Here is a 26,606-nt window from a genome sequence, read left to right as displayed (position 1 = left end):
TGAGGAGTCATCGGTTGTGCGGCAGAGCCTCGGCAATCGGTGCCCAAAAGTGCTCGGAGCCAATGAGAGCGCGCGGCGCTGCTGAGCCCGCGCTGCTCCGGACTGGTGCTGCCAGCGCAGCGCGGCCGCTCTGGGGCTGGTGCTCCCTGGGCGGCGCTGGCCATGGGGCGAGTGGCGGCAGCTGGGGCCGTACTGGTGGCACTGGTGGTGCTGGGAGCCCCCCCGGCTGCGGGCGCGGAGCTCTCGGGAGAGCGGGGGGGGCGGGAGGCGGTGGGACAGGGGGGAGAATGGGGAAAAGGGGGCGGTGGGAGCCCGAAATTGCAGGGGCAGGAGGAGGAGGGGACCCCGAAAAGAAGAGCGGGAGGGGCTGAGGATTGGGGGCAGGTGAGGAAGGGGTGGGAGAGGGTGGGAAAGTGGGGAAAAGGGGAGAGTAGGACCCCAAAACTGAGCGGGAAGGGGGGCTGGGCTTTTGGGAAATTGTGTTTAAAAGGATGGGAAAGAGGAAAAGGAGTAAATGGCACCCCAAAACTCATCTGGGGAGAGGCTGAAAGTCGGAGGAGAGAGGATGTGAAAGGGCAAATGGGGGAAGGGTGCAAAAGAGGAAGTGGCAGCTCGGGCAGGAGGGATCCATGGCGGCCTTGGGGCACAGGGGGTGCGGAGTGGGGATCCGGGGTGGATCCCGGAGCTCTGGGGCTGCTGGGGGGGCACCCCCGGACCTGTGTCCTGCACACACAGGGGTGTTCCAGTACGTGGGAAAGTCCGAGTGCCACTTCATGAACGGCACGGAGAAGGTGAGGTACCTGAGCAGGTTCATCTACAATCGGGAGCAGTACGCGATGTTCGACTGCGACGTGGGGCACTTTTGGGGGTTCACCCCCTATGGGGAGACAGCAGCCAGGTATTGGAACAGCGACCCAGACGTTATGGAGCAAAAAAGGGCTGCGGCGGACTGGCTGTGCCGGTACAACCACGAGTATCTCAGCCCGTTCCTCACGGAGCGCCGAGGTGAGCGCGGGGCAGAGCGTGTCCCCTCGGGCCCTGCCCTGGCAATGACCCTGGAGCCCCTCAAAACCTCCCTGGGATCGGCCCAGAGCCCTCAGCCCTCCTTGTGCCCATCCCCGAGACCTTGTGTCCCTGCCACTGACCCCCGTGGCTCTCCCAGTCCATCCCAGTCTCTCCCAGTGCCTCCCGGCTGTCCATCTCAGCCTAGCGTGGTGCTGCCGCCTCTCAGCCAATCAGAGCGCGTGTCTCTGATGACTCATCAGTTGCCAGGCAGACCCGCAGCGCCGAGTGCCCCGCACTGGACTCGGCCTCCCAGTGCCGCGCACTTCGTTCCCAGTTCCTCCCAGTGCCGCCCCAGTCCCTCCCAGTCCATTCCCAGTTCATTCCCAGTTCACTCCTAGACCTCCATCCTCCCTCCCAGTGCCCCCCATCCCCTCCCATCTCGCTGAGTGCTGCCCCAGTCCTTCCCAGTCCATTCCCAGTCCTTCCCAGTCCATTCCCAATCCCTCCCAAGGCCACCCCACACCTCCCCTCTCTCTCCCAGTTCCCTCCAGCTGACCCCCGTCGGTTCCCGCTCTCTCCCAGTGCCCCCCAGCGTATCCATCTCGCTGGTGCCCTCGATCTCCCAGCCCAGGGCTGCTCCGTGATGGATTTCTACCCTGCCCACACCCAGCTGAGGTGGTTCCAGGGCCAGCAGGAGCTCTCTGTGGTGGCCACCGACATGGTCCCCAACAAGGACTGGACCTACCAGCTCCTGGTGCTGCCGGAAACACCCCCCTGGCACGGGCTCACCTGCAGCTGCCAAGTGGAGCACGTCAGCCTGAAGCACCCCCTGAGCTGGCACTGGGGCACAGGGGAGGAATTGGGGGCGCTGAGAGAGCCACTGGGATGTGCTGGGAGCAACTGGGAGGGAATTGGAGACAGCCTGGTTTCAGCTGGGAGAGGGGCTTGGGGGAGTGGAAGGGCTGAGAAGTGGTTTCAAGGATGCTGGGGATGGTGGGATGGGGTTCTGGGGGTCCTGCTGGACACTGGGAGGGAGTTTGGGGGTGCTGGGTATGACTGGGAAGGATTGGAGTGAGTCCAGAGGAGCTGGAAGGAGATTGGGGATGGAAAAGCAGAGGTTGGGATGAGGTTGGTTGTGCTGGGAAGAGACTAGGAGGGGTCAGGGTGAGTCCTGGTGAGGCTGGGAAGGGACTGGGAGAGGGTTTGGGGTGTCTGAGAGGTTTTGGGGGGGCCATACCCCTGCAGACCCCCCAGAGATGCCACTGGATGCCGCCCGCAGCAAGATGCTGTCAGGGATCGGGGGCTCCGAGTTGGGCTTCGTCTTCCTGGTGCTGGGGCTCAGCTTCTAGGAGCATGTGTGCTCCTTCCCCGGGGCCCCCAGCCCGGTGTCACCCCCTTTTCTCTGCACACAGAGCTCCTGAGCCGCCGCCGGCTGAAGCCCCTCCCCGTGGTCTTGGGCCCGGCCGGGACCCCCCGCTCCATCCCCACGCTGATTTTGGGGGGGTCGTGTGTCCCCCTAGCCCTGCTGTCACTCTGCCCCTGCCCGCCTGCTCCCAGTCTTCCCAGTAAAGCTTCCCAGTTAAACCCAGCCCAGGTTATGGGGGGCAGTGGGGAGGGACTTGGGGGGACCCCACGCGGGGGCCGGGACTGGGCAGGGAGGGTGGGGTCCAGGTGGGGAACACTGGGTGCTGCGGGTCTGCCCGGCAACTGGTGAGTCATCAGCCCCGCTCGCTCTGATTGGCTGACTCTTGTCCACCGCGTTCTCTCATTGGCTGAGGAGAGGCCCGGGACTGGAGAGAAGCAACGGCAGAGATCCCGCCCCGAGCACCGGCACGGGGACAACAGACCCAGCCTGGGCACACGGAGGGAATTTATTACCAACCAAACACAGCAGCACAAGCAGAAGGAAAAGAAATCCCTCCAACACCTTCCCCCCACCCAACGGGGATCACCCACAACAGGGCTTATCCACGATGGAGAGACGGGGACAGCCGAGTTTAGACCAGAAGCCAATTTCATTGAGGGTACCAGGTGTTTATACAGGGTTTTACTTGTGTGGTGCTCAGATAGGGCTCGATGTTTGCTAACAATTTCCCATTAGTTACACATTCTTCATGACATCACGGCACCTGGGAACATTATCTTATCACAAACTCTCACAACAGGTTGCTTGGTCACTTCTTGCCCAGGGAGACTTAAACTGTGTCTGTGTCTCCCACAGTTTCTGCTCAGTCAGGCCTCAGATATCGGCCCCTTTATCAGCTCCATTGTTTTCCTCTCTGTTTTATTCCCCATTCGGGGGCACCAGGGCTCTGCCCAACGGGGGTCACTGGGGATCATCCAGCCTGGATCCTCCCATGGGGGATGGAGCTGGAGCAGCCCACAAAGCTCTTCCCTCACTCTCTTCCCTCACTGCAAGCTCTTCCCTCACTCTCTTCCCTCACTCGAAGCTCTTCTTTCACTCGGGGCACTCGCTGGGTGAATTGAGGTGGAAAATGAAAACCTTACAATTCTGATAGATTTGTAAGATTTGGTACGTATTTCAGCACCGCGCGCACGCCAGGCTTTTCCCTTCACTGGCCATGCGTGTACCTGAAAACTCCGGATTCTTTTTTATTACTCTAGCTAATTTACATATTCATAGAATTTCACAATAGGTTCATGCATATTCATTCTTCTGATTTTGCCTTACACTTACAGCTAGTTACACTTGTACTCACTTTTTCTCAGAAAGTACAGAGAGAACTCCTGGGTCACTCTGCGATGTTTGTTTCAAGGTTGGAGGAGTCTTTCTTATCTCTTTAGCATACAAATTTGCATTCTTTCTCTTTAGCTGGGGCAGTTTTTCTTGTGCTCCAGTTACTAGACTAAACAGCATATTTTACTTATGTTTGCAAGCACAAAGAGGAACATTTTACCTAAATCCAAAGGGATTTCTAGCCTGTTAAATTTTTACACTATCTCAGGGCTTCCCTTACTGGTGCCACCGTTGGTGTCTGGTCAAGTTTGAGCTCTGTGAGAAGCTCTTCCCACACTCCCCACACTCGTAGGGCCTCTCCCCGCTGTGGATGCGCCGGTGCACAGTGAGACTGGAGTTGCGGTTGAAGCCCTTCCCACAGTCGGGGCAGCGGAAGGGCCTCTCATCTGTGTGAATCCGCTCATGTTTGAGGAGAGTGGAGCTGGTGTGAAACCTCTTCCCACACTGGGGACACTCGTAGGGCCTCTCCCCAGTGTGGATGTGCTGGTGTCTTCTCAGCATATGGCAATGGCCAAAGCTCTTCCCACACTCCCCACACTCGTAGGGCCGTTTCCCAGTGTGGATCACCTGGTGCTGGATCAGGTTGGAGCTCCGGCTGAAACCCTTCCCACACTCCCCACACTCGTAGGGCCGTTCCCCAGTGTGGATCCTCTGGTGCTCGATCAGTTTGGAGCTGTGGCTGAATCCCTGCCCACATTCCAAGCACTCATACGGCCATTCCCCAGTGTGGATCCTCTGGTGATGGATCAGGTGGGAGCTCTGGCTGAAACCCTTCCCACACTCCCCACACTTGTAGGGCCGTTCCCCAGTGTGGATCCTCTGGTGCCGGAGCAGGGTGGAGCTGAAGCTGAAACCCTGCCCACATTCCAAGCACTTGTGAGGTTTCTCCCTGCCATGAGCCATCTCCACCAACTCCAAGCCCCGGCTGGATCTCTGGCTGCCTTCCTGGCTCAGGGGGGCTCTTTCCTCCCCACAGATCCCTGGGCTGGGGTTGCAGCCCCTCCTCCTGCAGGATCTCCGGGGCTTTTCCTCCTCCTCCATCCAGCCACGCCCTGGGAATGACAAATCCTGGTTTGGGGAAAAAAGAAGAGGAGAGCAACATGGAGTGGAGGTTCCTCATAGCCCAAGTTCATCTCAAGAAGTCATTGGTAAGTTTTTGTACGTAAGAACCTTCAAAACACCAAGATTCAGCCCACAAATCCTGCAAACCTCAATACACACATCAAAAACATCCCAAACCCCACAATTCAGCAAAAACCTCCTCCAAAAGATAAAGATTCAGCTGCCACATAAAACCAAAGCACCAACATTTAGCCCAAGCAAGCTCAGAAACACCAAGATTCACCCCGTGAAAATCCTGGATCCCCCTCCACAGTCACCTGCTGCATGTGAGGGGAGCAGCGCTCCTGGGGCTGGGGGGAGGCTGCAGATACAGGGAGGGGTGGAACCTTGTGCTGCTTCCTGTTTCTGCTCCTCCTCCTGTGACTCTGCTCTTCCTCACACTCCTCTTCCTCCTGCTATTCCTCCTTCTCCTGCACAATCCCACCTTCTCCTGCCACGTCCATCGTTTGACCATTTTGTTCCTCAACCCTGCTTCTCCTTCCCTTCTCCTCCTGCCCCCAGGCCCAGCACCCACTGCCGGCTCCCTCTTCCCACCAGACCCACAGCATCCCAGCGCAGGGGCAGGGATGGAGCTGGGGCAGGTCGGGCTGGGGCAGCGCTGGGCTCTCGGCCGCTTCCACCCGCACTCGGTCCCCACTGCAGCCGCTCCCGCCAGGACAGCGCGGGGGGGCCCGGCCTTGGCGCTGCCCCACTCCCACCTCCCCAAATTCCCCTCGCGGGGGCGATGGGGCCGAGGGGGGGGCGCAGGTGGAGTCCAGGTGGGGAACGCTGGGAGCTGCGAGTCTGCCTGGCAACTGGTGAGTCATCAGCGCCGTGCGCTCTGATTGGCTGAGCTCTGCCTGAGGGCTGGGGCTGCAGCAAAGAGGGGACACCCTGCTCCAGGGGGGATGTCCCGAAAACGGGGGACCCCCATGAAAGGAACAAGAGGAAAGTGTCTTTACAAACAGATGCTGTGAATCTGCTCCGAGATACGGCCAGGCACCTGTGCATAAGGAAGTGACAGGAGAAGCCATCGGTTTCAGGAAATGTTATCAATTGATGACACAGACTGCTGCTCAGCCAAGGTCCTGCTCAATTCATGAACTTCCCGAAGAACAACAAAGACTTGACAGAGCCAGGAATATCGTCTGCTATACAATACTGGGGTGCATATGAAGGGAGTATGTACTAGGTGGATTGGGAAGTCTGCACCTCTGAAGTACTTCAGCCAGTGGGGAAAGGGAGAGGGAGATGTGGCCAGGAGAATTGGGATGAAAAGGAGGCTGTGTCCTCCAACAACTGCAGAGATCCCATGGGGAATGTGCCATGGCCTCTCCCATTTCTAGGAATGAAATTACTTTTACAGGACTCCTCTGTCTGCTTTGTGGACAGAAACCTCTGCTGATGTCAATTTTCCCACACACCCTGGGGCTCATCCGGAATTCCTTCCACCGGTCCGGGGCGGCGGGCAGGGAGTGCAGCTGAAGGTGCCTCACCCACTTTGGGTGATCGGCTCCCTTGGCTGGCGGCGGCACCGGGGATCGATTGGGGACCCGGGAGTGACCAGGAGACAGATGAGGGACACATCAGGGGGGTCTGTGAAGAGTCAGCAGGGAGAGAGCACTGAAAATCTCAGCAGTGAGTGCACTGGGATCTTCGGGGAGTGAACATGGCAGGGCACCCAGGGAGGGGAGAAAAGGGAAAGCCAGGGAGGGGTCCTGGCCAAAGGGATGATGATCCCAAAATGTCTCTGAAGGGTCCCTTGGGAGAATGTTGAGGTAGTTTGCACATTCCCCCAGAGGTAATTAAGGACATGGACACCCAGGGGAGCAATAAGGGAAGTGGAGAAGGGATTTGGACAACAGGGGATGGATGGTGTTGGTGTGCTGGGAAGGGATCGGGTGAAGGGCAGTGTGCAGCAATGTGGTGAAGGCAAGAAGCAGCAGGAGGAATCTATGTGGTGAGAAAAAGGATGATGGAGAAGGGAAGGAACAGAAAAATACAGAGGACTGGGATGTCTTTCAGCACTGTTCTATGCTCAGAATTTGCCAGCTGATCCAGATCCTTTCCATCCCGGGTTTCCAGGAGAGGAAAAGAAGGAGGTCAGGATGTCAAGGGGTTTCTCTGTGGTGGGCAGCGGCAGCACCGGGCGCAGAGGTGCGGGACCGGGAGCACGGGCTGGGGGCCTGTGGGGAGCTGCGGGGCCAGGCCGGGGCTGTGGGGCAGCCGGGGCTCAGCGCCGGGCGCTGCCTGACCCCACCAGCCCCGGGCAGGGCCGGCAGTGGCCCCCGGCCCCCAGGAGCCTGCGGGACGCCCCGGCCGCTGCCCGGCCCCGTGGAGCTGCCGGCCCTGCCCGCCGGGGGGGCCGCCTTTGGACACTGCGGCAGGACAGGGACCGGCTCTGGGATACGGGCTGGGGAGGGGACCCTGAGCACAAGGAGGAAAACAAAGCAACGTCTGGGAAATGCAGATTGTACATGGAAGGATCAGGATTTTCTATTAAGCATTTGCTTTGGGTCGCTGGAGAAAGGAAAGACTTTGCACAAAGCTCAGCAGCTCTCAGAGGATGAGCACCCACAGGCAGTGAGCACGGCTGCAGGAGTGGCAGAAGAAGGCCCTGGAGCACTTGGGCACAAAGGCACAGCAGCTGAATGCAAGAAGGGATGAGCAGAAGGCCAAGCTGAAGGCAAAGGCCATGGCACAGTTCCTACAGCCCCTCTGGGATCAACCCCACGGCCCAAGGGGCCCCGGCACCCAGGGAACGGGGTCGGCCACAAGCACCTGGCAGAGGCATTGCCCTCCTGGGCAGGGGAGAGCCCACCCAAACAGCCCCTGGGAAGGAGTCAGGGCTGTAAACCAAGATGCCATGGGTACGGCTTTTGCCGTTGGCTTTGGCAAGAAGAAGAGCCAGACCCAGGGCAGATATTCAATTCTCTCCCTTGCAATTGATCTTGGGAATTCCTTACCCTGGTAATTCTCCACCCAGTGCAGGGTGGGGATAAGGGATGTACATTTAAAGCAGTCTGTGGCCAGAGTCCTGTCTCTTGTGAAATCTCTCCCACAGGAAGCTGGGCTGGCACAGAGCCTGCCTTGGCACTTTGCTGTTCCCAACATCCAAGCAGGACATCGGGCCCTGCCTAAGGAGGCCAAAGCAGCACCACTGGTGGCCAAGTGGCGTGGCCCATGCCAAGTGTCTCTGAGGCCAGAAACAGCCCCCAGCACAGCTGAGCACGGGGGGACCCCTCAGCCTGGGCTCCAGGGCTCTGAAGCCCCGGAGATTTGCACTTCCCGCCTGCAGCAGGAGCATGGGAGGCCCCCACGGAGCCTGCACTGAAGGCAGCGCAGCAGCAGCCAGGGCTCCACAGCGGGGCAAGCCCCTGGGCCTGCCCACACATCCTCTGCTCAAATCCTCTGCCTGGGCACCCTCCTTGGGCATCTCCAGCCACCGGGGCCAATCTTTGCTGCCACTGCTGCAGCTTCAGTGCTTCCTGGGCCTGCACTGCCACAGCTGCTAGCGAAGACAACGGCACAATTCCACTCTGGGTCTCAGCCACACTCACACACTGCGCTGCCTGGGATTGCACTGATGGAAAATACACCAGGTCATAGACTTTAACATTTTTAACATTTTATTTCTCTACTCAGCCTTGGTTTGCCTTGGCCTCGGGGAAAGAAATGGTAAAGGTTTTTTTAAGGGATGTTCCACCACTCAGTGGAGATGAGTTTAACATCTCAACACACTGGGAATGGCCCAAAAGATTCCCACAAAGATAACGCCCAGCAGCAAACAGCAACCAACACCTACCCCAGACACTGCCCCCGGCAGAGCTGGAGACACCTGCTCTGGAAAAGGCTGAGAAGGAAATCCAGCAGTTCCGACCTAAAGAACAGCAGAAGCCAAGAAATCCGGGTCCAAACGGAACCCAAATACTAAAAACTGCACAACTTGAAACTACAGAACATTAAACCAATGGATTTAGATTGGTTCAGACTGTATCAAGTATGGGAACAATCCAGTTAAACCCACGTGTCATGGAACGATTTTCTCTGCACACCCGGGCTATGTGGGGATGGAATGATTTCTGTAGCACATCCTGGCCAGAATCAAGGAATGCCTTGACTCCTACACTAAACATATTGGTGGAGTTTTCCTTTCTTCTGCACTTTCAGTGCAAAGTTTATAGCAGAAGAGTATTTTTTGTAATAATCCTACTTCTATATTGCCGGTTAGGTTTGGGTCAGGGATGTGAGAATGAGTTTTTACTCCGAAGAGAAGTAGAAAATATTAATTGCCACGGAATTTTCTTGTGTATGTTTGTGTGAGAGATACCAAAATTTTGTTCTGGATTTTTCGACGTTCACCTTAAGGCTGCATTTTGCAAAACAAGGAAAGATTTACAGGTGACCCTTTCACTCATAAACAGTAAATAGATGATTTGAAGGAAAAAATAAAAAAAGCAGCAGGTTGTGGGGGGGCACATGTGAGGCTGCTGAAGGCTGCTCTGGAAGAGAAGCTGCATTCCAGGCAGCCAGCAGAGGAGCTTTAGAAATGCAAATTAACACTGCTTGGGCAAAGTGGGGACAATGGACCTGCCTCTTCTTGCCTGGGGCAGGAATTGGGCTGATTCCCTCTGCCCCTCACCCCAAGCTCTGCCTGCCTGCACAGATGGGCACAGATCCTACCCGCGCGGGGTCCCCGGGCTCCGACAAAGCAGCTGCTCGGTTCGCCTCCAGGCACTCCGAGGCTCGCCGCTGCAGCCCCTCCGAGCCAAGGGAAGGGAAAGAATCCTTCGTTCGCCCGGCCCAACAAAGCTTTTCAGACAGACAGAAAACCACAGCGCACAGAGAGAGCCGTGGAAAACCCGAGCAGCGAGGCTTCAAAGCGCCCGCGCAGCGAACAAGGAGCCTCTCCCGTGCCGTCCCGGCTCCCGGGGTTTAAAGACACAATCACCATTCTTTGGGCACAAAGCAGAGGATCATGGAATGTACCGTCACGGTAACTCACTCCGAGACAATTGTACACACAATAATCACAGGTATCTATCGATCTATAAAAGCATGTGCTGAACTCTGGATACAGCAATGTGCACCAGGCCAGGAGTGCAGAGCCTGAACGGACACCAGGGGAGATGTGGAATGTACGGACAGAGCAAACCCTCCAGTGCTTTAACCTGACTCTCAGCTTTTCAGTGTTTCAAGACTGTTTTTGACTGCTGGATTGGAAAGAACTGAGATGTCACAGTGAAAAGCAGAGCAGTCAGAACCAGACACTGCCATTGGAGTCAAAGTCTGGACTTGGCACATCTCAGATTTGAAAATATATTGAATAAAAAACTCCATTAGCCACTGTTCCCCAGCCCATCCCTCCTCACACATAGCAAAAAGCAATGGAATTCTTTCTAAAGGATTAACAAATAAAGTAAAATGAACATTGACAATGTTCCCTCATAAAAGTCACGTTACAGAATAAATACAGAATAATGAAGGTGTCTAGAAGAACACGTTGTCATTTCTCAGGTATTCTCAGGCTCAGTGCCAGCTCAGAGCCGGGCTCTGTCTCCCAGGTGCCCAAGTCCCTGGGCCAGCTCTGAGCAGCCTCTCCGGGCTTTCCAGGCCGGCTTTCCCCCGGCTGTGCCCCGCGCAGGCGCTCGGTGTTTCCGTGGTGCCCCTGCCCCGCTCAGCTCCCCGTGCCCTGCAAAGGCGCCGAGGCTGCGCTCGGTGCCCCTGGGTGTCACTGACCGAGGCAGTGACGAGCCCCGGGGCCCGGGCAGAGCCCTGAGGGACGCCCCTCGGCCCCGGCCTCCCGCGGGACACGGAGCCACTGCCCACAAGGCCCCGGCACGTCCGGCCGGCCAATTCCTCCTGCCCCGAACAGCCCGGGCTGCAGCCCCAGGGCTCTGCAGGGCGGGGCTGGGGCTGTCCCCTGGCACCGTGGCCAAAGCCTCCCAGGCCTCTGGCCACCGCAGGGGCTACAAGGCCACAAGTCCGGGGCTGCCCGGTGCCCGTTCCAGTCTGTCCCTCTGTTGTTGGGTGCCGGGTGTGGCCCTTTGTGACATGGGCACGTGTCGCGGGACATTGTGGTGTTGTCATGAATGAGAGGGTTTGAGATTGCTTAAAAATCAGTGGCAAGGGGCATGAGCCAAAGTCAGATTTAATATTGTGAGAAACGACTGCTCGCTTCTTAAAAAAATTATCAAACTTTAACAGAAACTACAACAAAGGACTAAATAAGAAAAATTACAGTGCTCGGAGCCCCACCCTGTGACCACCAGCCACGTGGCTCATGTGCAAAATGGATGCTCTGCATTTTATATCCTTAGCCCCTCCTGAAGTTTTGTCAGTCAACTCTTTCTCTGCCGTCCATTGGGGGAGATGACTTCTTACATCTCGACTGGAGGCCAGGTGTTGTTATGCCGCACCTCCTGGTACCAAGCCAGCCTCCTCTAAATGTCCTGGCTACAAAGGCTATTACAAGGGGGGAGGGAACGGGGACTATGGAATGACATATTACAATGACATTATTATACAGCTATAGAATATCTATCTCTTAACTGTGAGAGCCAACTATTACATTACTTATCTATAACAATATTAAGCAACAAAACACAACAACTTTGTTGGCAAGGTTCACTCTACTGCCTGCAGGACAGCTGAGGCACAACAAGGGAAAATAAGCAACAAAAAAACCCGAAGAAAATCTGGGCAACCAAAACAGAAATTCATGGTTTCCCCGTGGATGTGGAAATCTCACTGGATCCGTGGGCCTGGGACTCACCGGGTCTCTGTCTCTGGGAGGGACTCGCGAGGGGAGATGCGAGTGTACCTCGATTACTGCGGTCTGGTCACTGCTTTCCAGAGCACTAAGGGGCTGGACCCCATGGGACAGTGAATCCTCCTCGGTGGGCACGTCCCAATTGAACTTGGAGGAGCGCCTCCCCCTGGGAGGGCGGCCATCGGCCTCTCCGCCGCGGCCAGCCGGGGACCGATCCTTTCCCGGACAGCCGCCGCTGGTTCCTTCCCCCGCACTGTGGGGGGAGCGGGCATTGCCCACAGCGCACCCAGAGCAGCTCTCTCCGGGCTTCCCGGGGCGTGCGCAGGAGGGACCGAAGCCTTCAGCGGCTGCGCTTCCACGGTCAGCAATTGCTCCGACCGGAGCCGCGGTCGCTCCTGCCCCTTCGCCTTCGCCAGCGCACGAAGGAGCATCGCCCCTCCTCGTCCTCCTCCTCCCCCCCGAGCGGCGTGTGGATCGGCCCCGCCGCTGGGTTCTGCCCCCTGCGCCGCAGGAGGGAGCGGAGCCGCCTCCGCCACCGACAAGGGAGGCGGCCGGTTCCATGACAGGGGCCGGCAGCCCCGCCACAGAGAGCACACCCAGCCCCTGCACCGCAGCCGGCAGCCCCGCCACGGAGAGCACACCCAGCCCCTGCACCGCAGCCGGCAGCCCCGCCACGGAGAGCACACCCAGCCCCTGCACCGCAGCCGGCAGCCCCGCCACGGAGAGCACATCCAGCCCCTGCACCGCAGCCGGCAGCCCCGCCACGGAGAGCACACCCAGCCCCTACACCGCAGCTGGCAGCCGGTTCATCGGCAGCGGTGCCCGCAGCGCCGGCCGGGGACGCCCCCTCGCCGGCTCCGCCGCCTCCAGCCGGCCCGGCTCCCATCCGGAACACGAGCTGTGGCGCTGGAGAAGATCCCCAGCCCTCCTCGCTGCTCCCAGCTGGTCCGATCCTCGCTGTTTCCCTCGGGTCGCCAGGACACACAGACAGCGACAGCAGCGAGCACCGGCAGCCTGTCCCTCAGCAGGGCGCGCCCTCGCAGCTGGGCGCCGGCCTGGCCGTGCTGCGAGATCTGAAGATCAACGTTCCCCTGGAAGCAGCACCTTCCCTGCCGGGCCTTGGGGCACCGCGTGTGTTCCGCCGTCATTCGCGGGGCGGGAGGAGCGGGGTCCCGAGAGGCCGTGGCAAGGGCCATGCCCGGGAGGAGCGGAGCAAGGGAGAATCGCCGGGGGAATTGCTGAGACGTTGGCCGCTTGGTGGGGGCGGGCAGTGAAGGAGAAGGCTGGAGTGAATCGCCCGTCTGGGGACAGGCATGGGCTGGCCCGGGAACCCCAGATCCAGGGGCCCCAAATGACACCAGTGCAAAGCTGGGGGAAGGGAAGGAGCCGGATGAATCTGGGCTCAGCAGCGGCGGGATGAATCTTGGCCTGCCCGCCAGGGCCGGGTCCCCCACCCCACCCACCGGGGCTGGGTCCTACGGCCCGCCGGCGCTGCTGGCCTTCTGAAGGAAAAGAAAAAAAGAACAGAGGGGAAAGAGCTACCGTCTTCACTGACAGCTCAACGTGCTGGAAGGCCACGAGCCAGCCTCGGCCCAAGTGGTTGAATTAAAGGCTGTGGCCATGGCATTCCAGAGATTTTCTCAGTGCCTCTGAATTTGATCACAGTTTTACAGGGAAAAGGTAATCCTGAAAACCCTCCAGTTAGAGCTTGGGCTGTGGCCATGTCCTTGCCCTACCCGGATGGGGATGACTGACAATCAGCCCAGATGTTTTCTGCATCCAAAGGATTCAAGTCATTTTGGCTTGGCAATTTGGCCACACATACATATGACAGCTGAGCCTGCTCTCAAAGGGAGTTTGGAAATCATGATCCAGGAGTGATTTCCAGCTCTGCTGAGCTGAGGTCTATCAGCTGTTGCAGACTCTGGGAGGAAGGTCAGTGCTATAGTGCCTGATAATTATATAATGTCACAGGTGTTATTGATTATGTGCATCATCTGATTGATTTCTAATTGTTGTTAGTAACCTTCTTCAGCTGTTCTCTCTGTCAGGATTCAGCTGTTCTGTTTCAGGATTCAGCAGTTCTCTGTTTCAGGACCAAGAAGGACATTCAGGGATGTCAAAGATCAACATCTCCAGCTAATGGGCCTTCTCCTGGGAATCAGCTGCTTGGACTTTGAAACAATGATCACTCCTTGCATTCTTGTTTGGTTTTCTAATATTGTAAACCTTGTCTCAATGATATGATAGAAGTAGATATTCTACAGGTAAAGAATCTCCCTGACCATTCTACATCAGCATCTGATTGAGGTTCTGATTGACACCCAGCAAATTGCTAAGGGAACCCTTGAGCTGTGTTTGTTCTCCTTCCTGCAAAGGGCCCTGCAGAGGATTACAAACACCGCCTTTTTTCTTTCAACACAAAAGGGGAAACTGTGGCAGCAGCTCTCTGGCCACAGAGAGCAACAGGCACAACTTTCCCAGGCATTTTCCTGGGGAAGGCTGTGAGAAGCTCAGAGAAAAGAATGGGAAACAACTCTTATCTCCACTTGCTGCACCTGCTGTTGTGCACATGTGGAATGTGTTATGGAGATTTGTTTACCAAAGGGTGATATCTTAACTTGACACTGGATGGTGTTTGGATTGATTGACCAGTTAGGTCAAAGCTGTATCAGACTGGCTGTAAGGGTTACGAGCTTCTTAAGAGGTATAGTATAGTATGATATGATACAGTATAATACAGCATAAAGCAATGGATCAGCCTTCTGCAATCATGGGGTCAATGCTAATTATTCCCCGGCTGGGGGCCTGCGGCGACACATCCCTCAGCGAAACGCTTATGAACGGTTTAAGTTTCTTTTTCTCATGGGAGGCGGTTTTTAAGAGCTACAAGCGGCCAGCCTGCCTGCAAAAAGGAGCATTCCAGGGACTCTTGTCAACTTTCCCGACACGTCTGCTGCAGCTTATGGACGGTAACGCCCTGGAGGGTACTTATGGACAGTTATGGGCGACTGCATGCAGCGCGTCGATGCCCTGGGTCTGTGCTGCCCCCTCCTGTGAACCCCCACGTTTCCAGCTTCTGTGAAGCTGCCCATATCTTTCCTTACCCTTTGTTCCTAAGGAGTGAAAACTGCCAGGACGGCACGGAGTTGCTGCTGTCTCTCTGTGTCCCTCTCTGCCACCCTATCCCTCTTTCCCCGAAGGCAGAACAAGGGACGGAATCCCTCCAGAAGTGACGCGGGAGTGCTGCCGTCCTCTCGCCGTCCTGTGTCCTCCTTCTCCCCTGTCTCTTTCCATATCCCCCGTTCCCTACCCGGAATGGTGACGGCTGCGCCGTCCCGGGCCCTCCTTCTAAAAATGGCGCTTACCACGCTGTTTAGGATTCCCCTTTTTCCCACCAATTCCTTCTCTTCTGCTCCTGAACCTCCCCTTCCCTCCTACCTCCCTCGCCCCTTCCTGCCGCGGCTGCAGCTGGCCCTGCCCTGGGCCCGCCTGGCGGGGCTGCTCGCCCGTGCAGGAGTCAGCCGGCCTTGCCACCGGCCCCCGGCGCTGGTCCCGCTCCGAGCCCTACGCCGGGGCCCTCGCCGCTCCCCTCGCTTCGCAGTCACCGTCACTCCAGATAACAACAGCCACAGCGCTGGCACCAAAGCCCAGACCCAACACTACGGACTGCGCCCCTCGTGAAGAGGAGCTCAAAGAACTGCACCCCTCCTGGTGAGGAGATCGAAAGCCAGAGGAGATGGAGCTGTGAACTCATTAAGTAATAACATTCATTTAATCAAGTACCATCATTTCTGTTACTTTATCCTTTGAGATTAAGTCTCACATGCTTTTCTATTCCTTGTTAATTTAGCTGAGTAATATTCATTTTGGTTTTGTAAACTGGTAAGTCACATTCCCGAGAATCCCCTTATTATAAGTTATTCAGCATGCACTGATCAGTTTAAAAACGGGGGAGTTGTGGAGTGCCCCTGTTCCTAAGAGACAGGAATTTGATCTCACCCTCCTTGTGTGGCTGATAACTCCTCCCTTGCCCCGAACCCTGACCCCGGCCCTGCGCTCCCCTATAAAAACCCCCGGCCCTGCCTTTGCCCGGGCTTTCCTCTCCATCCCGCCCTCCTCCCCGGGGGTAAGAAATGGGTTCTGGAGCTCTCTGAAACCAGGACCCGGCTCGTTTGTTCCCTGCCCGGCGCCGGCAGCTGCGCCCTCCCTGGACACGATGAACCCAGCTGCAACACACCGCAGCAGCAGGGACCCCAAAACCCCCAAAACTCCGGTCAGGGACCCCGAAACTACCCCAACATACTCCAAAAAATAACTCCAAAATAATTCAAACTCCGGTCAGGGACCCCGAAACTACCCCAACATACTCCAAAAAATAACTCCAAAATAATTCAAACTCCGGTCAGGGACCCCGAAATTACCCCAAATCCCCCCAGAATCCTGTCAGGGGCCCCAAAATGGCCTGAAAATCCCCCAAAATCCAGTCAGGAATCCCCAAATCCCCCCAGATACCTCCAAATCCAATCGGGGACCCACAAAATCCACTCGGGGAGCCACAAAATTCCCTCGGGATGCCCCAAACCCAGTCGGGAACCCCCAAGATCCTCACGAACCCCCTCGGGAGCCCCAAAATCCCCCCCAAAACCCCCTCAGAACGCCCCCAAATCCCCTCCCCACCTCAATTCTCCTTCAAGACCCCCCAAAATCCCCCTCAAGCGCCCCCCTGATCCCCCCAGGACCCCCAATTCCCCCTCACGACCCCCCAAAATCCCCCTAAATGCCTTCAGATCCCCCCAAATCCCCTCAGGGGCCCCCAGCCCCCTTCAGGACCCTCAATTCCCCCTCAGAACCCCCAAAATCCACCCCAAACCCCCTCAGGACCTCCCCAGCTCCTCTCAGCTCCCCCAGTTCCCCCTCAGGACCCCCCAATCCCCCCCGCTCCCCGCTCCCGGGGCTGACCGCGGTCGCTGTCGCCCATCCCGCGCTGCCGGGGGGGTCCCGGGGGTCCTTCGGCGCCCCCAAATTCTCGCCCCGCGGCCCCGGCCCCGGCCCCGCTCGGCCGGGCTGGGCCCCACCGGGACCACAATGCACCGCGCCGCCGCGCTTCCGTTTCCCGTGACGTCACCCCCGCCCCGCCATTTCGGGCGCTCGTCGTGAGGCGGCTCCGCCGGTGCCGCGCGGCTCCGCGCCCGGGGCCGGGGCCGGGGCTGGGCCGGGGCCGGGGCCGGGGCCGGGGCTGGGGCCGGGCCGGGGCCGGCTCGTTGGAGCCCCGGAGCGTCCCCAGAGCGGCCCCAGTGAGCATGGAGCCCCAGGAGGTGCGGCGGGGGACAGAGGGGGACAGAGGGGACACTGCGGGGGGAGGGGACACGGGGGAGGGGCAGTGGGGGATGGGGGACACGGGGAGTGGCGGGGAGGGGGCAGGTGACAAAGGGGGAGGGGGCACGGGCGGGGGAGGGGGTGGCAGAGGGGACAGCAGAGCCCTCCAGGGAGGGGCAAAGGGGACCCTCGGGGGCAGGGGGCCACGAGTGCTACCAGGTCCCTGTCCCCTTTCCAGCTGTCCCCGGCGCTGCTGCAGCCGCAGGTCACCGCGGTGGCCATCCTGGATGAGCTGCTGGCCACCCTGCCCAGTCTGGACGAGGACTTGTGGCTGCCTGTGTCCCTGTGGCGCCTGACCTGGGACCTGGATGAGTTCACCAAGGAATTCTGGGCCAGCCTGGAGTGCATCGGTGGCACCTGGTGGTGCCGTGGTGGCACCTGCGAGGATGACGAGGATGATGATGGTTGCCACAATGACCCCCCCACCTCCCTGAGCCGGGCCCTGGCCGCCTACGCGGGCACCCCCTGGACAACGTGGGACGATGTGACAATGGTGGCCATCGAGTGGCACGCCTCGGTGGCCGTGCTCGAGGACACCTGGGCCTGGCTGGCCAGGAGGGCCACCAAGCTCCGTGATGCCTGCAGGGAGGTGGCCACTGCAGCAGCTGATATGGTGGCCACCACCAGCGCCTGGGCCAGGGAGCTACAGGACGAGGTTGCCGGCTGTGGGACAGCTCGGAACATCCTGGTGGCCGCGGCCCAGCAGCTGGGTCTGGCCCTGGACAGGGAGGAGGTGGCCGAGGTGGTGGCTGGGCACGAAGCCCAGCTGAGGGGACATTCCAGGGTGGCCACCAGCCAGGCAACGAGGGCCACCATGGTGAGACAGCAGGCGGAGGCAGCCCTGGGGCTGCTGGAGCGCTTGGTGGCCACGTGTGACGAAGCCACCGCCTTTCCCCGGGAGCTGCGGCGCAGGGTTGGGGACATCAAGGCCGCCCTGCAGGGGACAAAGGAGGCAACCCCCAATGTCCCCGAGGACTTGGTTGCCAAGGTGGCCGTGGCTGAGCGGCTATGGGAAGCCAACACCCGCCTGGCCAAGGACCACCTGGTGGGGGCACTTGACTACATCATCAACTTCTTCTTCGATGGTGACCCCAACAGCGCCGGTGGCCGCGGGGTGGCCGAGCGGTGCCAAACAGCCATCGAGGACATCCCGAGGCTCCTTGGGCCCCCGGAGCGTCCCCAGAGCTTCCCCAGAGCGTCCCCAGGGAGCGTGGAGCCCCAAAAGGTTTGACGAGGGTGGGGGAGAGGGGGACAGAGGGGACAACGAGAGGGGACGGAGCACGGGGGGATAGAGGGGACATGTGGTGGGAGAGGGGACAGCAGTGGGGGCAGGGGCTACGAGTGTGGTGGCAGGGGGGTGGCAGAGGGGACAGCAGGGGGTGGCAGAGGGGACAGCAGTGGGGACGGGGGTGACAGGGGCTACGAGGGGATGGGCAGGGGGTGGCAGAGGGGACAGCAGTGGGGGCAGGGGGGTGACAGGGGCTACAAAGGGATGGGCAGGGGGTGGCAGAGGGGACAGCAGTGGGGGCAGGGGGGTGACAGGGGCTACGAGGGGATGGGCAGGGGGTGGCAGAGGGGACAAGAGGCCAACAAAGGATGGAGGGGCAAAGGGACCCCTCGAGGGCACGGGGTCACCGCAAGAGGCCACAAGTGCCACGAGGTCCCTGACACCTCCCTTGTCCCCTCCCCAGATGCAGGAGGTGATGTTTGACATTCTGGCCACCCTGGACAAGGTGGTGGCCATTCTGACCGGGCCACAGCAGGGTGCGCAGCAGCGCACGTACCCAAAGTTCCTGTGCTCCAACATGAGGAGTGTCATCTGGCACCTCCGTAGGACCCTGGAGCACGGCAACGTCACCTCCCTGGGCCAGGCCCTGGCCACCCTTGAGGCCAACCCGGGGGCCACCTGGGCCAGCATGAGAGCCGTGGCCAAGGCCTGGCGGGAGTCGGCGGCCACGCTCAGGAAGAGCTGGGAACGGCTGGCAGAGGAGGCCGCCAAGGTCCGCGACGCCTGTGAGGACGTGGCCACCGCCCCGGCCTCGGACGGGCGGGAGGAGGGCGCCCGCATCGTGGTAGCCTGCAGCACCGGGATGGCCACGGGCCACCAGCAGCTGCTGCTGGCCCTGGACAGGGAGGAGGTGGTCTTGGCGTCCACCAGCGAGGAGGAGGCGGCCACCAAGAGTGCCGTGGGAGAGGTCGTGGTGGCCACCAGCCAGGCAAGGGCGGCTACCAGCAGAGAAGAGCAGGTAGAGGTGGTCCTGGGGCTGCTGGAGCGCTTGGTGGAGATGTGTGACAAAGGCACCATGTTCACCTGGACCATGCAGCGCCGGCTCAGGGCTGTCGAGGCCACCCTGGAGGAGATAAAGAAGGCGTCCCCCGATGTCCCCAAGGCCTTGGCGGCCAAAGCGGTGGAGGCCAAGCGGATGTGGGAGGCCAGCACCAGGCTGTTCACGCGTCAGCTGCAGGGAGTGCTTGGGGACATCAACGACTTCCTCTTCAGTCCCTATGGTGGCCCCGGTGGCCAAGCGGTGGCAGAAAGCCATTGAGGACGTGCCGAGGCTGCTGCGGGGACAGTGATGTCACTGCTGTGATGTCATCGGGGCAGTGACATCACTGGGGAGACTTGTGGATACTCAAGTGCCTCCAGCTCCTCATGTCACCAAGAGCCCCTTGGGTGCCCCCAAGAGCCCCCCAAGTGCCACCAGCTACTCGTGTCACCAAGAGCTTCCCAAGTGCCACCAGCTCCTTGTGACACCAAGAGCTTCCCAAGTGCCACCAGCTGCTCGTGACACCAAGAGTCCCCTGAGTGCCACCAGCTCCTTGTGTCACCAGGACCTTGTGCAGGAGGAACTGGGCGGGTCCTTCTGCCACCAAGAGCCCTTTGAGTGTCACCAGGACCAGCCCAGCCCCTGTGTGTGGGTCCCTGGTGTCACCGGGGTCTCTCTCTGTGTCACACGCCACCCTTGGGCACCCACTGGGACCCCCGAGAACCGGGACCCCCCTGTGCATTGACAGCCCCCCCCCACCACCGAGCACCGGGACAGGGACCGGACCCCCCCCTTGAGCCCCAGGACCCCCCAGGCACTGGGACTCCCGGGCAGCACCAGCCCCGTGCACCGGGACAGGGACTGGACCCCCTCGAGCACCGACCCCCCCGAGCACTGAGCCCGGACCCCCCTTTGTGCCCCCACTCATCACGGGGGTTCTGCCCCCTCCCCTTTGACCCCCCTGGAGCCGCGGGACCCCCAGGAACAGAGCCGGGATCGGGGGGGCCCAGCACCGGAGGGGGGCACAGGGGGGTCCCCAGCACGGGGGGGGTTCCTTGGGGCTCGGTCCTGCCCTCCCCCTTTATCAGCCGAGACCCCCTGTGAGAAACACGGGTCAGAATTGAAATTTTTACAAAAAGTCTCTTAAGGGATAAAATCCCAATTACCAAAAGCTCATTGTTAATTAAACCGTGTTTTTTACATCCTGTTACATCACTGGGGTTCATGCATATTCATGAGGATTTATGCATATTCATAATATAGAGAGATATATAGTAATACTATATAGAGTAAATAAATATAAATATATATTTTATTAAAATATTTTGCACCAATATATAAATATTTTGCTTTATATATAAATTTTGTAATATATAAGTTTTTTCCAATATATAAATGTTTTGCATCTATATATATATTTTTGCATTAATATACAGACAGATTTTGTTTTATGTCACCGGAGCTACCAAGCCCCGGGATTGGCTGACAGGGGCTTCTCCCGATCAGATCTGGGATGAAGCTGCAAGCGTTTCCCTGGCCAGACCCCGAGGGGGCGAGGAGTTCGGACTAAAGAGAATGCCCAGACGGGCTCTTTCAAAATGCCCTTTACACGGGGAGGCGTGGAAAATAAATTCCTCTGTTGCCACACTGTCCTCGCTGAGGTCATGATGCTCGTACCCCCAGTCCTGTGTTCTGTTTGTGGTGGATGTTCTCTTCTGTGCCTTCAGGGCTGGTTCTGAGAGCGAAGGCGGGGAGAAGACGAAGCTCGGAGTTTGTTACCAGGACTGCTCTCACTCCTCTAAAAGCAACGCTCCTCCCCATCCTGCTGGACCGTGGTGTCTGGGCACGGACGGGGCAGCGCGGCGAGCGCTGGTCCAGCACGGTCAGGACAGATGGAGACGAGAGACCTCTAGAGCCCGGTCTCAGGAGATTTGGTTTATTGTGGGGGCCTTGCTCGGAGCTGCCAGGCGCAGCTCGAGGCTGGCCCCAAGGAGTGGGGGCAGGGCGAGATAGCGAGAGAGTTCCGAGAGAGCAGAGAGAGAGGGAGGCAAAAGATGGAGAAGAAGAACAAAAGAAGAAAAGATGGCCCCGGCTTCTTGGGTACACCTTCTCAAGGGGGCTTGAAGGTGGGTGCAGTAAAGGACTTTGGGCCAGTGGGATTGCAGAAACATCATACTTCAGGGGAGGGTTACAAGTGCGAGATAAACTCTGCATTTCTGAGGAATGAGACAGAACACTTTGTCTGACCCTTTGCTCTGTCTGTGGGTCAAAAAAGGGAGTTATCTTCCACCAGCCACACCACTGCCCACCAGCTACTTAGCAGCCAAGGTCTGTCACCTCAAAGCTCGTTCTCACCTCAATCTGGCTGGCATTCTCTGCACTTTCCCAATCCCTGCTAGGCAATCGTACCTATAAGGCCTTCTTGTTTCAGCTTCCCCAACAGGGCAGAACAGAGCGCTCCTTTGCTTTTTAATTACTTTAGCCAGCTGAGGCAGCCCAAGCTTTCCCTGGACTGGTTTTATTTCCCTTGTCTTGGAACCATCTGAACCTGCTCTGGACCGGGACCTAGGGAACACCGGGAAACACCGAGAGTTTTGCACTTTGTGACGTGCAGCAGCCATCCCCAGCGCCGGAGGGACCGATAACAGAGCGACCAGCCACGGGAGAGACTTTCTGAATTTGTTGTCTCTTCAGAGTTTTGTCATTTGGTGTTGTTAAATTTTAGTGCTGGGGAGTGCTTCACTCGTTAAATAAACAGGTTTTTTCCACTTCTCTCCGAGGAAATTTTCCCGAAGCGGTTGAGGGAAGGGCCTGTGGTGTTGCATCCTGGACTGTGTTCAGATTAGGGATCCTCATGTATGTTAGTTAGCCGGTTCCGTGTACCCCCTTGTACTCCCCTGTTCCCCCCCACGGTGGTTCGCTCCGGGTTGCTCACCATTGGAGAGTCACCCTGTCAGTCCTGTAAGCCGCCCCCTGCCCACTCCTGAAACTTCTGTGTCTGTTACCCCGTGCCCGCAACCCCGTTCGCCCCGGGGCCCCGTGTCGGCCTCTCTCGCGTCCCTGTTGGTCGCCGTGGTCCTCGTCATCGCCATGGTGCCTGTCCCCATTGGGCGGGAGGACTTCTGCTCTCCTCGCCCTGCCCCTGATAAAATCCCACCCCTTCCAGAACTCAGGGCCATTCTCCCCCACGCGAGCTGCAGAGCGGTCGCACTACACCACCGCAGCTCTGTGAGACAATAAAAGCTCTGCAGGCTACCGTGAGAGAGTTTGGACAATTCCTTCATCCCTTTACCTCAGCCTAGTGACGGCAACGCAGTGCACCCACCCCACGCCGGCGCGCTAACGCCATAGCGCCCGGATCACGCGGCTCCCCGGCTCCGCCAAGAAATTGTGCCTTTCGCCGGGCTCTGGAGCTGCCCGGGACTGGGGGAAAAACAATGCAACGCTGCAAGTGACGCCCAACGGTGGGGCCACAGCCAGTGCAGCCACCAACGCAGGCGGAGATTCACTGTGAAGCACCCGGAAGCCGCGCGGAGAGCCGCTGCCGCAGAGCCGCACCGCCGACCAGCGAGCGCCGCTGCCCGGCCGAGCGAGCCGCGGTCCGCGCCAGAACAGTGCTTCGTGCCGGACTGAAAACGGGAGCGGAGACTCCCCAACGTAGGTCAGTGAAATCTCTGTCGCCCCCGCGGAAAGCACGCGGTGCTTTCCGCGCATGGAAAAGGAAGCGAAACTTTTCATGGTCACAGAAAGCCAAGGAGAAGAAGCTTCCAGGAAGCGAAGACCCTGGTTGAAGCTTTTGTTAGCAGAGATTCTAGTTTGGTGAGTATTAGTCGTAGGGATGGGCCCAACTAATACTCCCCTTCACGTGGGTGGGCTTTGGCTGCGCTCCCAGGACGAGGGGACGCGTGGTGCACCACGTGAGCAGCAGCCACCGGGGTCTTTCGCCCTTTTTGGTTTTTTTCTGCTTTTCCTGTGATCAGGGGTGGGATCGCTTGGGTGGAATAGCATGGGGACCGTGCTAACCACCCAACAGAAGGATTTTTACCTCCAAGTTAAACAAATCCTATCAGTGAAGGGCCCCTACCCCAAAAGTTCAGTTAGGAATTTTGTTAGATGGCTGTGCTTTTCCTTTACCCACGTAAGCGCGGAAGAAGCTCACAAAAAGGAGTTCTGGGAGCGCCTGGGAGCAAGGTTACCGGAGGGAATTGAATGCGGGGATCCCTCCATGAAAAATTACTTCCCCAAGCTCCATCTGTTAATATCGGAGGTCGTAAAAGCAGAGTCCGTGCGGGACGCGAACCGGGAAGGGAAAAGGCCATTGAGCAAAACAGTTATTCCTCCTGAACCTGTTTCCCTACCTTCTTCTCCTACCCCTTCTTCCCCTAACCCGGGTGGGCAGGGCGGAGTGCTCCGCTGCTCTAAGGCACAGGGCAGCTCCACAGACATGGACCGTGCTCCTGGCTCCCCTGAGCTGCCCCCGCCTTAGCGAAATTAGCTACTTCGCTGAGGAATCGACCCCAAACCCTTTTTCCAACCCCTTTTTCCCAGTTAAAAATCCCAGCTTTGGTGCTCCCCTGCGCAGCACCGTGTCCCTAAATCCCTTCCTTTGTTCCCCTGAGGAGGCCACAGCTACATGGCCGGGACCTTTGTCTTCCCAAGATGGAGGATGGCCACGAGGGAGGGCTTCTCCTTCCCACAACCCTTTTCTCCCCTTTGCTCCCTGTATCCCCTCTTTGACCCCACCCCCTCCTGCTTCCCTGTGGCGTGGGCACCGCCCACTCCAGGCATCGGGTTGCCACCCCTCCCCCTGTTCCCCCTCGGGTGGGCGTTCCCTCCTCGCATGCTCCGCCTGCCGCGTCATCAGCCCCACCCTCTCCCGGCAGGGAGGGCTCTGTCACCTCCGCCCCGCAGTACCTGGAAGAGGATTATCCCCGCCCTGTCCCTCGCACCCCGCCCCTGCGTCCTCCCGCTCTTCCCTTCGGAGCCCCGGGGGGAGGGGAGGGAGGCGGGAGGGGGGGACGGGGCGCGGTTTATGAACTCGAGCAGTCGCTCCGCACTCCAGCCTCCTACACCAGGGGAGGGGAAAACCCTACATGGACACCCCTTCCCTATGAATCCATAAAAGAGGTCTGCAAAGCATTGTGCGATTTTAGACAAAAAAGCCCCTTCTTTAAGGGCATTTTAAAGGCAACTTTAACATCTAAAACCATGGTGCCGGCAGACCTTAAGTGTCTGTTTAGCTGCTTGCTTCTCCCATCGGAATACAACCTGTGGGAGAGGAGGTGGAAGAAACTGGCAGCAGACCTGCTTCCCGAAATCCGAGAGGGGCCTTACAGCCTGGATTTTGCGGAAGAACCAATCACCTTAGACTGTAGCGGTGTGTTTTGGGGAGGGACCCACCGGGGGTGTCCCTGGGGGGCCCCCCAAGTTGTGAGTTCGCTGGTAGCAGCAGGCAGGCAAGGAGACTCCACACGGCTTCTGAGGGTGCTAATTAGATGAGGGTTTATTGGGGGTCCTACCTCCGGGAGGCCGCATGGTTTCTGAGGGAGAGGGGGGGAAAGGGGAGTGAGGGGAGAAAGGGGAGGGGGAGAGAGGGGCTGAGTGGGCACCAGCCAGGAGAGCCGGTGAAGAGAGAGAGTCCCGTCCCCCCCGGCACACTGAACAGGGAGATTCAAAGTGGGCGCAGAACAGATTGGGCCAATGGGATTACAGACACAGGACACTGCAGGGAGGGTCACAGGCTTGGAATAGACCATACATTTTCGAGGGGTGAGACAGAGCATACCATTTAACTAAAATATAACACCACATTAGACCATCTTGTGGGTGAGGGAGAATGGCATGAGGGGCAGCTCCAGGCTCGGGGGATTCCAGCAGCCGTGCTGGACATGTCCAGGGGTGCAGCAGAGCGTGCGTTCCTGGGCATGCCCACCAAGGACCCGATGGTTCCCTATGCAGCAATTAAACAATCTGCTGCTGAGCCTTTTGTAGACTTTGTAGACCGAGTCCAGGCAGCAGTCAAGAGACATGTGGAGAGACCTGAGCTCCAGGATGGACTGGTCCTGGAACTGGTGTACATGAACGCCAATGACATGTGCAAAAGAATCATCTTAACACTGCCAGTCTCACCACCTCTGACCCTCGACCAGATCATCGAGGAGTGCACCCTGAAGTCACACCTGATGAAGGCAGGAACCCCAAAGAAACCCAAGGACAAGCTGGTCACCTCGGCTGCTGCTCCTTCAAGGAATTCAGCATTGAGGCAATTCCCACCTAAACGCCGGTGCTTCCGCTGTCATCAAGAGGGACATTTTCTGGCTCACTGCCCATTTCTAGGGTCTACACCACCTGGGGCTGCGGGAGGAGGGAGGGGGGACGGGAACCCCACTATTTCAAAACACTAGGGGGACAGCGCAGACTTGCCCCGTGCACTGATAGAAATGAGGCAAGGTGCGGTGCCGCAAGAGGAGCCGCAATGCACCACCTAGTTCCATCTGTGAGCGGCTGCCTCTCCACCACTGACAACAGGGAGCCTTATCGGCTCCGACTCACTAATCCTGTCCATTTCCGTTCCCACGACTGGCAGTTCTTCATAGCGGATGCAGAGCTTCTATCGCACATCTGCTGCTGTGAAACCAGGAGGAAGGAAGGAAGACCTTTTAAACTGCAGGTACCTCGTTGTTGGGGTCACAAAGAGCACTCCACTGGAGATAGAATTCTATCCGGTAATTTCCACCCTTAATCCGAGGCTCTTCTATCTCACGGCACGCTGTGTCCACCCCCCACTCTTCCTACCTAAGGGCCAAGTCATTGCACAGGCAATTCCTATTCCTCGTGCTCTCTGCAATGACCTGGAACTCTCAGTCTTTTATGCTGGGAAGCTGGGAGAGGAGAAACCCCTCGTATGGTGTAAACTCAAGTGTGAGGGCCGTTCTGCATACCTTCAGGGGATGTTGGACACAGGCAGACGTGATGGTCATTCCACCACATAAGTGGCTGTCACACTGGGAGCTACAAAGCGTGGCCACGCCAGTCTTAGGACTAGGCGGGCCCCGCCAGCAAGAGAATTCAGAAATATTATCCAAATTAATGGTCCAAACGGGCTGCTGGCCTCAGTATGTCCGTTCGTCTGTTCGTGATCGATTGTAAATTTACACTATGGGGGAGGGACGCCATGTCCCAGTGGGGAGCCAAATTGGAATTTCTGGCCCCTAGCATTTTTAGGTGCGGCCACTGAGGAGCGCCCCACACAGAAATTAACATGGCTCACAGGTAAGCCCGTCTGGGTGGAGCAGTGGCCGTCTGGGTGGAGCAGTGGCCGTCT

At 58.4% G+C, this 26,606-nt stretch overlaps 3 protein-coding genes and 1 pseudogene across 3 annotated transcripts; 3 read left to right on the top strand and 1 right to left on the bottom strand.

Moving 5' to 3' along the window:
* LOC137464098 (uncharacterized) overlaps positions 1-26,606 on the top strand; it is a 1,364,046-nt pseudogene that overhangs the window by 1,099,189 nt on the left and 238,251 nt on the right.
* On the top strand, positions 163-2,398 carry LOC137464108 (class II histocompatibility antigen, B-L beta chain-like). The gene is given in 5 exon segments (XM_068175415.1): positions 163-244; positions 733-1,005; positions 1,588-1,635; positions 1,638-1,850; positions 2,260-2,398. Coding segments are annotated over 5 exon segments (711 nt in total). The 3' UTR covers positions 2,355-2,398.
* LOC137464103 (zinc finger protein 892-like) lies at positions 3,032-4,826 on the bottom strand. Its single transcript, XM_068175411.1, has one exon. The coding sequence runs from the start codon at positions 4,802-4,804 to the stop codon at positions 3,980-3,982; it is 825 nt and encodes a 274-aa protein (XP_068031512.1). The 5' UTR covers positions 4,805-4,826; the 3' UTR covers positions 3,032-3,979.
* LOC137464101 (uncharacterized) lies at positions 16,838-22,316 on the top strand. Its single transcript, XM_068175410.1, has 3 exons — positions 16,838-16,954; positions 17,194-18,240; positions 18,707-22,316. Exons 1-3 carry the CDS (start codon positions 16,940-16,942, stop codon positions 19,559-19,561), a joined length of 1,917 nt encoding a protein of 638 aa, XP_068031511.1. The 5' UTR covers positions 16,838-16,939; the 3' UTR covers positions 19,562-22,316.

Source organism: Anomalospiza imberbis, chromosome 36 (genome assembly GCF_031753505.1).
Source record: "Anomalospiza imberbis isolate Cuckoo-Finch-1a 21T00152 chromosome 36, ASM3175350v1, whole genome shotgun sequence".
Classification (NCBI taxonomy): Eukaryota; Metazoa; Chordata; class Aves; order Passeriformes; family Viduidae; genus Anomalospiza; species Anomalospiza imberbis.
This window is presented reverse-complemented; position numbering and strand designations above follow the sequence as displayed.